The sequence below is a fragment of the Hordeum vulgare genome, chromosome 4H (genome assembly GCF_904849725.1).
Source record: "Hordeum vulgare subsp. vulgare chromosome 4H, MorexV3_pseudomolecules_assembly, whole genome shotgun sequence".
Taxonomy (NCBI): Eukaryota; Viridiplantae; Streptophyta; class Magnoliopsida; order Poales; family Poaceae; genus Hordeum; species Hordeum vulgare.
The window spans coordinates 17,087,214-17,103,021 of NC_058521.1; the positions used below are offsets into that span (position 1 = coordinate 17,087,214).

The following is a 15,808-nucleotide window of genomic DNA, read 5'->3' on the forward strand; positions in this document are numbered from 1 at the left end:
AGAAAAATAATTAATTGTGCTGGAGGAGAGAACTAGTCGCTTGTGATTTTTTTGGGTTGTTGCACGTGGGTTTGCTCCTTTCCTTTTTTTAGTTTTTTTTCTTGCAACAGTTAAAAAATACAGATACACTTATTAGTATATGGATATAAAATATTACCCCCTCCGTTCCTAAATATAAGATCTTTTAGAAATTCCACTATGAACTACATACGGATGTATGTAGTCATATTTTAGGATGTAGATTCACTCATTTTGCTTCGTATCTAGTCCATAGTGTAATTTCTAAAATGTCTTATATTTAGAAACGGAGGGAGTATCAATTTTGACAACTTTATACTAACTCTATTACAGAGTTGTACTAAGCTCGAGACATTTATTTTAGAACGGATGGAGTATAACTCTGCATGTAACGTGGCAATTGTGATACTTGTGTGCAATTTAGCCTCGCAGACGTCACTCGATCGTTGCTCCCATCCCCTCCTCCCCCACGCGGCCAGCAGACAGAAGGAAGAGGAGGGCGAGCAGACGCACCAACAACTTACGTACTGAAGAAAAAGAAAACCACTTGTAAAGCAGATCACATATACTCACCGCACCGCACCGCGCACGTCGTCGCCGCGCCGCCCCACCCCACCGGATCCCGCCAGATCCAGGCGCCCAGATCCCCCGGCCGGTCCGATGGACCCCTCGCCGGCCCACGCGGCCGCGGCGGAGCGCGACCGCTCGCCGCCGCCGCCCCCTCCCCCGCCCCCGTCCTCCTCCGCGTCGCCTCTCGCCGTCGTCTGCAGCTTCTGGAAAGGTCCGCCTCGACCCCCACCTTCGCTTCGTCTGGCTCGAACGAACTGGTGTGCCCGTAGGGCCGGTTGGTCTGAATTGCCGCGGAGCGTCGCGCTTCCCAGTTGCGCGCACCTGTACTGGCTTGTAGGTGTAGAATCTGTGGGGTTTTGCACTGATCGCGACTGGAGAGATCTTAATTGCCTTGACATGCTTACATTTTCCACCAGCATTCAAAATCTTCTACTAGCATGTTTTTGCTTGCACCTCCTCAATTGGCTTCAAACTGTATGGCATGCTCGAGACAGGCAGACCAAGTAGTTTCAGTAGAGAAGGCCTGAGTCTTCATCTCAAACTTAATTTTGCTTGTATTTCTATGAAGGTTGGCAAACCTTTGTTGTCCTGGTTTAGTTTCTGCACTGATCGGAAGTAAATTAGAGATGCTAGTTTTTGTGCATAGGCAATGATGTATATCCACTCTACATCATTTGAACAAGGAGTTAGTGATTGATTGCAGACATCATGAACTTCTGCAGTTTCCTCGAATTATTTGCATCCATACCAAGTAGGGAGAGTAGCTGTGAGTTATCATGCCACTTGATCGATACCGTGGTTCCCATGTGGGGGTTTGGAAAGCTACAACGCGTCAATAGCTTCTAAGTGTGAATGCTCATGTACTGTAGATAGCATTTTGATTTATTTAGTTCTTGTATGTGGAATGTAGGTTGATGCCTCTGCCATGTAAAATTTTATGCTATCCATGGTGGAGAATCTGACTGTTGTCTCTTGTACAATTTAGACTTCGATTTGGAGAAAGAAAGAAGTGGTTTGGATGAGCAGGGTTTAAAGATTGCGGAGAACCAAGAGACGAGCCAGAAGAACCGACGTAGACTTGCTGAGAATACTCGGGATTTCAAGAAGGCATCTCCAGATGACAAGCTTAGTTTGTTCAACTCATTGCTTAAGAGTTACCAGGAGGAAGTGGATAATCTCACCAAGAGAGCAAAGTTTGGGGAAAATGCATTTCTCAACATCTATCAGAAGCTCTATGAAGCCCCTGATCCATATCCAGCTCTTGCTTCTATGGCTGTATGTCTTTCAAACTTACTCTCTACAGTAGCTGCTCTACCTCGGCATTGTTTGTGGTTTCCATAGAGGAAATTGCCTCACAGCTGTTCCGACTTCTCTAAGTTGCAAGCTGTCACCAATACTTAAATATCTTGCCTTGTCGCATATAATCACTTGCCATCTTCTTGGTATTCAGTATTGACACCTACCGATATACGACAATAGCAGATAATCGTTTGTATGATTCTATCGTTACTCTTTGAACTTAGAACTTCTACAATAATACGTGTTAATTTGTGCTAAATCAAACTACAGGTGGGAAGCTGTCAAACTTCAAATATAGATGCGAGTTAGTTTGTTCCAATACAAGTAGCAGTCAAGTGTAACTAGTGCAGATCAGAGTTAGCAACTTTGGAAAAAACATGATATGGCACGCAGTTTCCTACAACAAAAGCCTAATGTGTTCAGTTTTGTTTATTCCTTTGCTTGAATGTACATCGATAACTAGTATCTTGTTCGAATATAATAAGTAGGGTTCAGTTAGTTTTCACCATAGTTTGGTGCTAATGACCTCAATGCATTCAGGATCAAGACCAGAAACTATCTGAACTGGAGACTGAAAATCGGAAGATGAAACTTGAGCTTGAAGAATACCGGGCAGAATCTGCCCACCTAAAGAACCAACAGGCGACGATTAGGCGACTTGAGGAGCGAAACCGCCAACTAGAACAACAGGTCTGTTCCAAGGTCACTCGGTTTCCACTCTGTTTTTTAAACTACTTAGTTTTCCTTCTGGTTTTGACGTTCGGCACGAACGGTGTCAGTTTCACAGTCGAATAATGTTCGTTCATTCACACTGGTGCTTTATTGAATTATCAAATTAACTTCCTGCATCCATATAATGGTATTCTTAATTTTCGTACTTGAATGGCCGTATCGTTCTTGTTTACAAAGTATCAGAAGCCTCCCACTTTTTGTAATACCGGAAAATTTAAGCCTTTCTTTTACATTGACGCCATAGGCTGAAACCCGAAATTTCACCTAAACTAAAAGCAATAGTACTATGGTCTGTCTGCAAATATACTGGCCCACTAATAATGCTTTTTAGACATAACACAATTAGTTAAAATATTATGTAAATATCTAAGTGGCATTGCACTTTGACCTGAAATATAAGTATTCTTTCCACTTTATGTAGTTTATGTACAGCGAGCAACTACTTCGATGATACAAGAACAACAACGCTGATATCTTGTTCCACATAGTTTTATCACACTTCCTATTTCTTGAATTCCAGATATTCTTTATTTTCTAATGTTTTATTTTATTTTTATGATTATAGATGGAAGAAAAAGTTAGGGAGATGGTTGAAATGAAACAGCGAAGCTTGGCAGAAGATAGTCAGAAAACTCTTGAAGTCCTGAAAGATAGGTATGATAAATAATCACAATGAAGAAAATAACTGCTTAACGATTGTCACAGTTTAAATTTAAGCTTCTTGATTTCGAGAATCTGCCACATCATATATGAGGATGCATACCACAGATTTGAACTTTGTTTTCCACGACTGTAGGGAACGGTCGTTGCAAGACCAACTAAGGCAAGCTACAGAAAGTGTCAAGAATATGCAGAAGCTACATGAATCGGCACAAAGCCAATTGTTTGAGCTTCGTACTCAATCAGGTTTTATTCCTTTTCTTTAGCTGTGTTGCCTTCACGATCTCTATGGTTATTGGTACAATAATTATTTAAGTTCTAATGAAGTATTATATTTTGTTCAGAGGAGGACCGGACAGCAAAGGAAGCTGAAGTGAGCCTTCTGATGGATGAAGTTGAACGCGCTCAATCACGATTAGTTAGCCTTGAAAGAGAAAAGGTAACGTTGCACATTGCTGTTTTGGCTTTGGGAAAATCCCTTGCACTAATATGGTTGCAATACTCCCACTATGTCAACCGGGATCTGTGCCTCGAGATCTATGTTCATTCTCTCATTCTACTGCACCAAACTTATGGTGATAGGGTGCATAGTTCCCGAGGCACATTTCATGGTTAACATAGTGGGAGCACCTAGCCACCCACCAATACAACCACAAAATTGCTCAAATCTTCATTTTCTATATCCTTCGAGCTGTTCTTCTCAACTGACTCCTTGGTGTCCCGTTGCGGCGTTGGAGTCGCATTCCTGGGGTCCCTGGATTTGTCCTGGCTTGATTGTAGTTAAATGGGCAAATCAATGAGGTGAATCGAAGTGATGGAAACTCGAAGATGAATGCAGGACTTTAAACTTGAAGGCGCGTGTGTTCCAGGAGTCCTCTGAGGAAAGCAACATGTTTCTCCTGATGGAGCCACATGTCATAGAAATGGTTTGAAAAGCGCCACAAAATTAATTTTATTGGCCAGGAAACATTGCATAATCCAAACTATGTCGGCGAGCAAACCAAATATTGTTTCTGGAGTAGTAGTCATGTTTTGTCTGCACACCAAAATCGTTTGATCCAATAAATGTTTCCTTGCCTATCAACATTAGGCTTGTGGCGGCCGTCCAAACCAATTCTATGACCTACGGGTTCGTTGGAGGAGTTGTGTTACTTCTCTCAGAAGAACCCTTGAGCAGCATGGAAGCCTTCAGACTGCAGGAGCTGAAGAGTCTGAACACACCGACTTAGTTCTTCTTCTCTCTCGTGCATACTCATGCACATGCCCCCCCCCCCCCCCCCCCCAAACAACTGAGGCATGAATAAATACATTGTTTGTACTTATGAGGGAGGCTATTGCAGAAGCCGTTGGCTGAACTGATGCTGCAACCTGCAAGGCCCCTGATGAGCAACTTGGAGGCAGCAATAGGAAGTGAAAACTGATCTCTTTACCCATCACTCCTGTCCTAGAACATGATGTTTCTTGGTTAGTCTGCAGTCCTAGGTAGTGCCGCTTCATGCAAAGTAGGTTTTGCTTTGGCAAGTGGGGCTGGGTTCATCCAAAGTTGGGTTTGATTTGCACAAGTGGCGTGTCGCTGTTCTTGACCTAGCACCTGTCTACTATTTGGTTCTGCTGGCCTTTGAGAGGAATAGTATTTAGAAAGTAAGAAGAGAGGGAGAAATGAGATGTTGGCAACTGACCGTTGTCGCCCCATGCTAATATGGAACTTGGCTTGAACTATGTAAATTATTATCAAATAATTCCCAGTCGGTGTATACATTGAATTGATGACTGACATGCCATGTGTTGACCAAAATGTGCACATATATTACTGGCTTTCCTAACATACCATTTTATTTTTTATGTTTACTGCAGGGGGATTTACGGTCTCAGTTGCAGACAACAAATGAAGACACAAGCAATAACAGGTAACTTGTTTGCATTTTGCCTTTGTGTGAACAAATACGCAAGTGTGTATTTGCATAAATTTAATCATTCGTAATGCATGTGATGCAGTGACTTTCAGCAGTATTGCTATTATTTTAGCTGGGCTTTTATGGTTATCTTGAACTTAATACTAACTCATCATCTGAATTATGTAACTATGCAGTGATTACATGGACCCAAGTGATATACTTGAGAGTTCTTTGATTGCCAAGGAGAAGATTATATCAGAGTTGAATGCAGAACTGCGTAACGTTGAAAGTACTTTATCAAGTGAGAAAGAAATGCATGTGAATGAACTAAAGAAGTTGACTGCTTTACTCAGTGAGAAGGTACCCATACATTTAAAAGTGCATTGCTATGTCAAAATTCAATGGTTCAGTAATCAACTCACCACTCTTAATGTTTGCTACTGGGTGCCAAGCTATAAGTGAGGGACTCAACCATTCTCTTCTTTAGAGAACCCCGTGTTTAGTCCTTAACATCATCTGAAGGGTACAGTAGTCTTCTTATGTGTATCATCAACCTGTCTATTTACTTGCAATCCATATTCCAAATATTGTTCAATATGTTAATTTCTTTGCTTCTATCGCTATCAACATTATGTCATAGGTGAGTTTTCGTAGACATGGCTATAGGCACTAGGCTTGCATCTGAACCTGAAAAAAGCACACATACACAGAGAGTGAATAGTTCTAATAAAGGCAATAATAAGTTACTTATTCTAGTATACATGTGAGCCATTTTCCAATCATGAGTCAGATGCACCATATATATGCTCTTGGAATGATTTGTATCTATGCACCCATGGTTCACTTTGTTGTTTTGCTAATTATTTTCTCTTTGTAGGAAACTGTGATAACAGAGTTGAAGAAAGAGCTTCAAGAAAGACCTACAGCTAGACTAGTTGATGATCTCAAGAAAAAGGTTCAGATTTTGCAGGTTGGGACATAACAAGCTCTATGGATAAACATGTTTTTGTTAAACTATCTACTTTAGTTCTGACATGTGACGCTGTACCGTCCATAATCAACTGGATCTGAACTTGAACTCATTATATTTCTTCTTTAGCTTTTGGTGCAATTTTAAATACACATGGTACATGAGATCAGTTTTTCAGTGTTGCAACTTATACTAAATTTACCCACGCCATTTTGTTAGTGATCATAGAATGATCTGCTTGAGATACATTTTGTTATTCCCTCCATATTATCCTTGTTAGAGTTATAATACAACTCATGTACCCTTTTGTATTTATCCCAATATATAAGGGGTTTTCCTGCATATAGTCCACAACCTGTACATGTATATATATCAGCCTATGGCCTCATGGGAATACAAGTTGCTTATTCCTAACATGGTATCAGAGCCTAGGTTCTTTTTGCACGCGCAACTCGTGCTCTTCCCGATCTAATCTTTCCCAAATTCGTCTCGTCCCGCACCTCGTCGCACCGGCCCTCGTCCTGCTCGCCTCGTTCCCGCGTCACGGCGGCTTCAGATCGAGGCCCTCCCGCGCCGCGTTCCCACCACCAGCAGAGGCGGCCGCGTCCCATCTCCTTCCCGCGTCAAGGCGGCTCCAGCAGGGCGGCCGCGTCCCGCGTCAAGGCGGCTCCAGCAGAGGCGGCCGCGTCCCGCGTCAAGGCGGCTCCAGCAGAGGCGGCCGCGTCCCAGCGTCCCGCGTCAAGGCGGCTCCAGCAGAGGCGGCCGCGTCCCAGCGTCCCGCGTCCAGGCGGCTCCAGCAGAGGCGGCCGCGTCTCCCATCTCCATCAGCAGAGGCGCCCGCGTCCCATCCGCCCAGGCGGTTTCCACCAGTGGACGCGGCTCCTCAGATCGCGCCGCCCCTGGCCCTCGACTCCATCCGCCATCGCCAGATCGAGTCCTGTTGTCTGACGCGTTTCGTTGACTAAAAAAAAAATAATAAAAAAATTGTCTGCTGCATCCGGCTACGTTGCTGTTCCTCGTTGTCCAGTGATCTTTGATGGCACTAACTACACCGAGTTCACTGGCTTCATGCGCATTCACATGCGTGGCATCCGCCTATGGGGTTTTCTTTCCGGCGAGGTCTCTTGTCCGCCATGTCCGGTTCCTCCCATGGCTCCCACCCCGCTGATCCCACCGGCTCTTCCTGCGGATGCTTCTCAGGCCGCAAAGGATACGACTCAGCTTGCTGATGAGGCCGCTGTGAGTGCTTATGATGAGAAGGTCTTGGCTTATGAGGAGGCTCTTCAGGTGTATCGTGATGCTCTGTCCGTTTACACCCAGTGGCTTGATGATGATGCTCGTGCTGCCGCTGTTCTCACTGCTAGTGTTCTGCCTCAGTTTGCTTCTGAGTTTCTGGGCCTTCCTACTGTCTTTGAGATGTGGACCCGCCTTCGTCAGCGCTATGAGCCCTCTGGTGATGCCTTATACCTCTCTGTGGTCCGTCAGGAGCATGCTCTTCATCAGGGTGACTCTACTGTGGATGACTTCTATGCACAGAGTTCTGCTATCTGGCGCCAGCTTGATTCTCTCCGCAGTGCTGGTTGTCGTACTTGCCCCTGTTGCCAGGCTGTACAGGCCGACTTGGAGTTTCATCAAGTCTACGAGTTCCTGTCTCGGCTCCGTAAGGAGTTTGAGCCCCGGCGTGCTCAGTTGTTTGCTCGTGGCCGTATTTCTCTCATGGAGGCACTTTCTGAGATTCGTGCTGAGGAGACTTGCTTACGTGGTGCTGGTTTGTTGGAGGTTCCCTCGGTGCTCGCTGCTCGGACTTTTTCTACGCCACCTACTGCACTGACCCCTTCTCGCTCGACTGCTCCACCGTTATTCCCCTGTTCATGTCCTCACCGCTGATGGTACCCCCCCTTCCTGTCGTTAGTAGAGGCACTCTTACCACTCCTTATTCTGTTCCTGATGTTGCTCATGTTCCTCGACTTACCATGAATTTGTTTTCCGCTGCTCAACTTGCTGATTCTGGTTGTCGTGTCATCCTTGATCTTGACTCTTGTTCTGTCCAGGACCGTCGCACGCACACTCTGGTTGGGGCTGGCCCTCGCCGCCGTGATTCTGAGGGTCTTTGGGAGGTGGACTGGCTTCATGTTCCTTCCTCTGCCCATTCTCTCGCCAGTTCTTCCGCTTTGGTCGCCTCGGCTACTGGTTCTTTCCAGCAGTGGCATCATCGACTTGGTCACCTGTGTGGTTCTCGTTTGTCGTCGTTAGTTCGTCGAGGTCTTCTGGGGTCTGTCTCAGGAGATGCCTCCTTAGAGTGTCAGGGTTGTCGTCTTGGCAAGCAGATTCAGTTACCATATCCACATAGTGAGTCAGTGTCTCAGCGTCCTTTTGATTTAGTCCATTCCGATGTATGGGGTCCGGCTCCCTTCGATTCGAAAGGGGGTCATAAATACTATATTATTTTCATAGATGACTTCTCTCGTTACACATGGCTTTATTTCATGACTTCTCGTAGTGAGGTGTTGTCCATTTATAAGCGTTTTGCTGCCATGGTTCATACTCAGTTCTCTTCTCCCATTCGTGTGTTTCGTGCTGAATCCGCTGGCGAGTATATCTCTAAGATGTTGCGTGGTGTTCTTGCTGAGCAAGGGACTCTCTCTCAATTCTCTTGTCCTGGTGCTCATGCTCAGAATGGCGTGGCTGAGCGCAAGCATCGTCATCTTCTTGAGACGGCTCGTGCATTGATGATTGCTGCCTCTCTCCCGCCGCATTTTTGGGCTGAGGCCGTCTCCACCTCCACCTATCTCATCAATTTCCAGCCTTCCGCTGCTCTACAGGGTGGTGTTCCTTTCGAGTGTCTTTTTGATCGGTCTCCCGATTATTCGACGCTTCGCTTGTTTGGTTGTGTTTGCTATGTTCTTCTTGCCCCCCGCGAACGCACCAAACTGACCGCTCAGTCTGTTGAGTGTGTCTTCTTAGGCTATAGTGATGAGCATAAGGGCTATCGTTGTTGGGATCCTATCGGTCGTCGGATACGTATCTCTCGGGATGTGACTTTTGATGAGTCTCGTCCCTTCTACCCACGCTCATCTTCCTCGACTTTTTCAGTAGAGGATATCTCTTTTCTCACTTTTCCTAACACGCCTATCACACTCGTCGAGCCTTTGCCTACTCATTCTGCTCCCTCTGCTTCTCCACCTCCAGTCGATTTGTCGCCACCATCTTCCCCGGTCTCCTCGTCTAGCATGTCACCGGATTCTACACCTTCATCTCCGGTGACTTCTTCGTCGCCACTCTCCGATTCTACTTTAGCGATTCCTCCTTCCATTGTTCCATCTTTTCCTCAGTGTTACACTCGTCGTTCACGTTCTGTGGATGCTTCTCTGGATGTGCCGTCATCCTCGTCTCAGCCTACTTATGGCTTGCGTTCTCGTCCTCGTCCGCCTGTTGATCGCTTAGGCTTTTCCACCGCTGGAGCTGCTGTTCTTGAGCCGACTACTTATCATCAGGCTGTTGTTCATCCTGAATGGCAGTTTGCGATGGCTGAGGAGATTGCTGCTCTTGAACGCACAGGTACGTGGGATCTTGTTTCCCTTCCTCCTGGAGTCCGTCCCATCACTTGTAAGTGGGTCTACAAGGTAAAGACTCGCTCCGATGGTTCTCTTGAGCGTCACAAAGCTCGTCTTGTGGCTCGTGGTTTTCAGCAGGAGCATTGTCGTGATTATGATGAGACTTTTGCTCCTGTGGCTCATATGACCACTGTTCGTACACTTCTTGCCGTGGCCTCTACACGCCACTGGTCTATCTCTCAGCTTGATGTTAAGAATGCTTTTCTTAATGGTGAGCTGCATGAGGAGGTGTACATGCAGCCTCCACCTGGGTATTCTGTTCCTGATGGCATGGTATGCCGTCTTCGTCGCTCTCTCTATGGCCTTAAGCAAGCCCCCCGAGCCTGGTTTGAGCGTTTTGCCTCTGTGGTGACTGCCGCTGGTTTTTCACCCAGTGTTCATGATCCAACATTATTTATTCACCTTTCTCCTCGTGGTCGGACTCTTCTTCTTCTTTATGTTGATGACATGGTCATCACTGGGGATGACCCTGAGTATATTGCCTTTGTCAAGGCTCGTCTCAGTGAGCAGTTCCTTATGTCTGATCTTGGACCTCTTCGCTACTTTCTTGGGATTGAAGTCTCTTCTACCTCTGATGGCTTTTTTATATCCCAAGAAAAGTATATCCAGGATCTTCTTGCTCGTGCTGCTCTTACTGATGAGCGCATTGTTCAGACTCCTATGGAGCTCAATGTTCACCTCTCTGCTACTGATGGTGATCCCCTGCCTGACCCGACGCGCTATCGTCATCTTGTTGGCAGTCTTGTTTATCTAGCTGTCACTCGTCCGGACATTTCTTATCCGGTTCATATTCTGAGTCAGTTTGTCTCTACTCCCACATCGGTTCACTATAGTCATCTCCTCCGTGTTCTCCGATATCTTCGGGGCACAATCTCTCATCGTTTATTCTTTCCTCGCTCCAGTTCTTTACAGCTTCAGGCCTATTCGGATGCTACGTGGGCTAGTGATCCTTCAGATCGCCGTTCACTTTCTGCTTACTGTGTTTTTCTTGGTGGTTCTCTCATTGCCTGGAAGACGAAGAAACAGATTGCAGTTTCCCGTTCGAGTGCAGAGGCTGAGTTGCGAGCGATGGCTCTTTTGACGGCAGAGGTGACTTGGTTACGGTGGTTACTTCAGGATTTTGGTGTTTCTGTCACTACACCGACTCTGCTCTTATCTGACAGTACAGGTGCTATTAGCATTGCGCGCGATCCTGTGAAGCATGAGCTCACCAAGCATATTGGTGTTGATGCTTTCTATGTGCGCGCTGCTGTGCAGGATCAGGTTGTTGCTCTTCAGTATGTGCCTTCCGAGTTACAGTTGGCGGATTTCCTGACGAAGGCCCAGACTAGAGCACAACATGGCTTTTATCTCTCCAAACTCAGTGTTGTTCATCCACCATGAGTTTGAGGGGGGGTGTTAGAGTTATAATACAACTCATGTACCCTTTTGTATTTATCCCAATATATAAGGGGTTTTCCTGCATATAGTCCACAACCTGTACATGTATATATATCGGCCTATGGCCTCATGGGAATACAAGTTGCTTATTCCTAACAATCCTCACTATCTTTGATTTTCTGTCCTCATGCTTGCTGAAATTCCTATTTTTTTCCATAGGCTGTTGGGTACAACTCAATTGAAGCTGAAGACTGGGAGCTAGCAACCAATGGTGAAGAAATGAGCAAGCTGGAAGCTTTGCTTCTTGACAAGAACCGCAAAATGGAGCATGAACTAACACAGTTGAAGGTTAGTATCTAGTTTATTTGCTGGAAAATGGTTTGGGTCTTTGGAGGACAATCAATATTTTTCATGTATACTTGTTATCTTCTCTGCTGGAACTGTCTTGTAAGTTATTTTTTTTGGTATCTCTTAAAGGTTAAAATATCAGAGAAGTCAAGTCTTCTTGAGGAAGCTGAAAAAAAGATCGCTGAACTAACTTCAAAGGTTGAAGAGCAGAAAAAATTGATTCTGAAACTTGAGGATGACATACTAAAGGTTGCTCTCCTTGCTCTTGTGATATTTCACATATTGCCAGTTGATCCTATTGTCCGTTTAATATATTCGTTATGGGTATATGTCTTCTGCATATATGGTTACCTCAATTAGCGCTACAGTCTGAATAGTGATATTATGTTATTACAAGAAACTACACAATCCTGGATTTTGATACTTAAGAAACCAAAGAATTTGTTATGCCTTTTGTTTTCTGAAGGACATATGTAGCTAATATATTTATTAACTTTATTACAGGGCTGCAGTTCAACTGATAGGAGGAGTTCACTTTTGAATGATTGGGATCTTCAAGAAATAGGCTCAAATGAAGTATCAGAGGTAAAATTCTAGTTTGGGTTCACTTATAGCGAACCATCTTGCTTTAATTCTGCATTACCCTTAGAAGAGGCATAATTTAGCTGTGGACAATAAATGCACGAGAAACACAATTCAAATGATCAACTTTAAGTGCTCACAGACATCATCTTAGTGTTAGTATGCCGATCTGCATTGTCATAAATGTTACCGTCACAACTGTTAATACACAACACTGAACCATTGAAGAATTACCAAACACTGGTCTTTTTTGCACCATAATTTTCACAATTCATACTGTAGCTGGTTTCAAATCAACAAGTGCTACATTTGGTTGGTGAATTTACTGTCTATTTCTGAAATATATGTTGCTTACGAGGCCCACTAGTCACTAGTGGTCTTTGTTAACCATTTCTTGGTAAAGCACTCTTTCTCCTTGAAACAAAATAACTCTTAACATAAACAACCTTTCTTTATATGTTTTAATATTTAGCGCCTCTACCACTGTTTCCCAGAATAAACTACTGATTTTGCGAACATGGGTGTGATTTTACTCCCTCCGTCTGGAATTACTTGTCACAAAAATGGATATAAATGGATGTATCTAGAACTAAAGTACATCTAGATACATTCATTCCTACGACAAGTATTTCTGGACGGAGGGAGTAATATTTAGCAGTATATGCAGTTGGTATCAATAGTATCCACAGTTCTAGATGTTAAGGGCTTAAGGCAAACACCAAATGTGCCTAAAAATCATTTCAAGAATCATGGGGCATCGTCTTGGAGTCTGACTCGGTCAGAGGGACTCTGGGCTAGTGGAGGTGGTTGACGGCGGCTTGCGTCACATCTCCATGTGAGCAGCAGAAGCATCCGTCATATGCAAGGTGTGCCAGGCGAGCTATGTCCGCTAACGTCATGGGATTGAAGTGGCATATGTTTGCTCTATCGAACATAGCGGTCCCCTTCGATGTCATCGAGCTTCGCGGATATGCTTGTGGCAGCTCGGATCGATACAACGGTTTTTGGTGTCTACTCTAGTAGCAGCGCAGGCGCTCGAGTACCCGGCCGGGTGTGTTGTGGAGTGTGGCCTTCTGCCGTGTTTTATGTTTTGTGTGCTTTATGCCTAGTCTATAGTACAGGTTTTCGCCTGCTTTTCCTTTAATAAACCAAGCAGTTTGGGTCCTTGTACCATCTTCTTCTTCACAATGAATATGACAGCTCTCCTATTACCGTTAAAAAAAACTCATGTTTTTTTAGCAGTACATTTGATTTTGAGTTGTTTAATCAGATCATCAGTACATCCACGTCTAGCTTCATTTGTTTCTTTCCATTTATTTACAGGGTACTGATCCAAGGAATGCATCACCAGACCAAGATCAAAGTTCCATGCTCAAGGTCATCTGCAATCAGAGGGACCGCTTCCGTACACGACTACGTGAAACCGAGGAGGTATATATATTATAGGCTTCTATTTTTGACAAGGTTTGGTAATGATATTAGAGGGTTATTTTCCTTGATTTTCTTGAAAGCTGTGGATCTGTTATGCTTTGCTTGTGATTTTTTTTATCCCGTGATGTTTCTTTGCTTCATGAAATATGAAAATGCATCACCATTGACCATGTATTGTCATTTTTTACGTATCCCAGGAACTAAGGAGATTAAAAGAGAAGCATGAAATGCTAGCTGTAGAATTGGAAAAAACAAAAGCTGATAATGTGCAATTGTACGGAAAGATTCGATATGTCCAGGACTACAGTCATGAGAAGATTGTTTCTAGAGGACCAAAGAAGGTTTAGCATAAATCCTTATGATGGACTTCACATACTCGACATTGTCTAGCATTTGACCTTTGTTATGTTGCGCCTTGCAGTACGCAGAAGATATTGAAAGTGGTTCTTCAGATGTTGAAACAAAGTACAAGAAAATGTACGAGGATGACATAAATCCTTTTGCTGCTTTCTCGAGGAAGGTAGATATATTGAACTTATCATCAGCAACACGTGTTATCTATGGTACTGCACGCAGCTCAATTTTTTTTCCATATCCAGGAAAAGGATCAAAGATACAAGGAACTTGGTATAAGAGATAAGATCACCCTCAGTAGTGGCCGTTTTCTCCTTGGTAACAAGTATGATACTTCCAATTTTTTTGGGTGCAGTTCAGGTTTTCCTTTTCTTTGTATTTGTTGTAGTTACCGATCTTTGATGATAACTATTAAATTGCTGTAGAAACAGCAGAGCTACACTTATTTGACCATTCCCACCGTATATATTTACAATTTGTGTAAAAAACACAAAATGCTTGGAATTTGAATTAAATAAGTACAACACCGATGACTCAGGGGTGCATGGATCTGCCACTGAGATGTAGTTAATTTGGTTCTAACTTCTTAAATTATACCCTTCATCCGTATCTTTGTTTAGATTTATATATTTGGCCATTGTGCTCATGTCCAAACATTGAAACTGGTCACTATTTAGTTATAGCCCTTCATGGATAAGAATCCGTAAGTGATTGGCATTTTGTATTACATGATGCCTGAGTTTCTCTATCGTATGATTTTATCCATGAAGCGGACCGAAAGAAATATAGCATGTGTTTTATTTGTATTCACAGATTTGCCTGTACTTTTATATTCCCTCCGTTCACAATATAAGATGTTCTAGCTTTCTTCTGGATCGGATGTATACAGACATGTTTTAATGTGTTTGTTCACTTGTTTTGGTCGGTATGTAGTCCATATTGAAATATGCAAAACATCTTACATTTGTGAACAGAGGGAGTATTCTCCTACACTATTGGATTGCATGCATTTCTTTATTCTATCAATGAAGCGTACTGAAATAAGAAATTAATGTAGCATGTGCTCTGTTTGTATTCACAGATTTGCCCGGACATTTATATTCTTCTACACTATCGGGCTGCATCTCCTAGTGTTCACGCTGCTGTACAGAATGTCAGCTTTGAGCTATCTGAGGTAAGCATGCATCACATCGTCAATTTGAATTTGATGCCCTGAGCATGAACTTGGCTAACTTGAAACACCTATGCAGCATAACACCTGCACATGATGAGATCATTGTGGACGCTGGCAATCAGACACTATCACATACACTCTGAGCCAAGTTTGATGTAACAGTATTATCACTTGATCAGTACTGAAAACGAAGCGTTCCTGGGATTTGGTCTCGAGAATCTCTGCATAGGATCATGACTGAAGTTTTAGTTTTACTATGCCCTTTAGGTGCCTTGATATGTTCTCTTCTGTAGATAAATTTCCAGTAAAGCGGGTTACCAAGGGACGAGGTGGCGGATGAGGTGTGTGGTGCTCGAGTCATTCTGTAAACTGTTGTATTACCAAATTGCCCATTTGATGACAAATGAAAGCACATATGTACAAACACAATGCCATCCAATGTACTCCCTCTGTAAAGAAATATAAGAGCGTTGCAGAGGGAGTATGTTTCAGCATATATGGTTGGGAGTTTGTGGCGAGGACAGCTGTACAGAATTCCGGAAATAAAAAGGATTAAATGAGTAATATTAGAGTTGTCTTCACATTATTTTATCAGAGACAGTCTTGAGCAGATATTTGGCAAAATCGAGTTATCTGGAGTCCCTTGTATGTGAAAGATGAAGTATTCAAACGTTGAATTCTTGCAATTGAAAGAGATTTTTCCTGGCTACTTTGCATCCAAAAAACTGAAAAAGGAAGAAGAGAAACCAGGGGAGGCGGAAGGGTTCTTTTGACAAAGAGG

The 15,808-nt window shown here is 43.7% G+C and overlaps 1 protein-coding gene across 1 annotated transcript; it reads left to right on the forward strand.

Moving 5' to 3' along the window:
- The first annotated feature begins 545 nt into the window (after nucleotides 1-545).
- LOC123447443 (protein CASP) lies at nucleotides 546-15,591 on the forward strand. Its single transcript, XM_045124045.1, has 18 exons — nucleotides 546-799; nucleotides 1,574-1,863; nucleotides 2,428-2,577; nucleotides 3,185-3,273; nucleotides 3,416-3,525; nucleotides 3,624-3,718; nucleotides 5,134-5,186; nucleotides 5,369-5,534; nucleotides 6,052-6,144; nucleotides 11,358-11,486; nucleotides 11,616-11,735; nucleotides 11,991-12,071; nucleotides 13,392-13,499; nucleotides 13,697-13,840; nucleotides 13,921-14,019; nucleotides 14,099-14,178; nucleotides 14,935-15,027; nucleotides 15,104-15,591. The coding sequence occupies exons 1-18, from the start codon at nucleotides 679-681 to the stop codon at nucleotides 15,168-15,170; spliced, it is 2,088 nt and encodes a 695-aa protein (XP_044979980.1). The 5' UTR covers nucleotides 546-678; the 3' UTR covers nucleotides 15,171-15,591.
- The last annotated feature ends 217 nt before the right edge of the window (nucleotides 15,592-15,808 follow it).

What these genes read in the sequence shown, in the direction of transcription:
- LOC123447443 (XM_045124045.1), top strand. Translation starts at nt 679, where the DNA reads ATGGACCCCTCGCCGGCCCACGCGGCCGCGGCGGAGCGCGACCGCTCG. An exon ending in GACTACGTGAAACCGAGGAG is followed by an intron (nt 13,500 to 13,696) that starts GTATATATATTA and finishes TACGTATCCCAG; the next exon opens with GAACTAAGGAGATTAAAAGA. An exon ending in TTGCTGCTTTCTCGAGGAAG is followed by an intron (nt 14,020 to 14,098) that starts GTAGATATATTG and finishes TTCCATATCCAG; the next exon opens with GAAAAGGATCAAAGATACAA.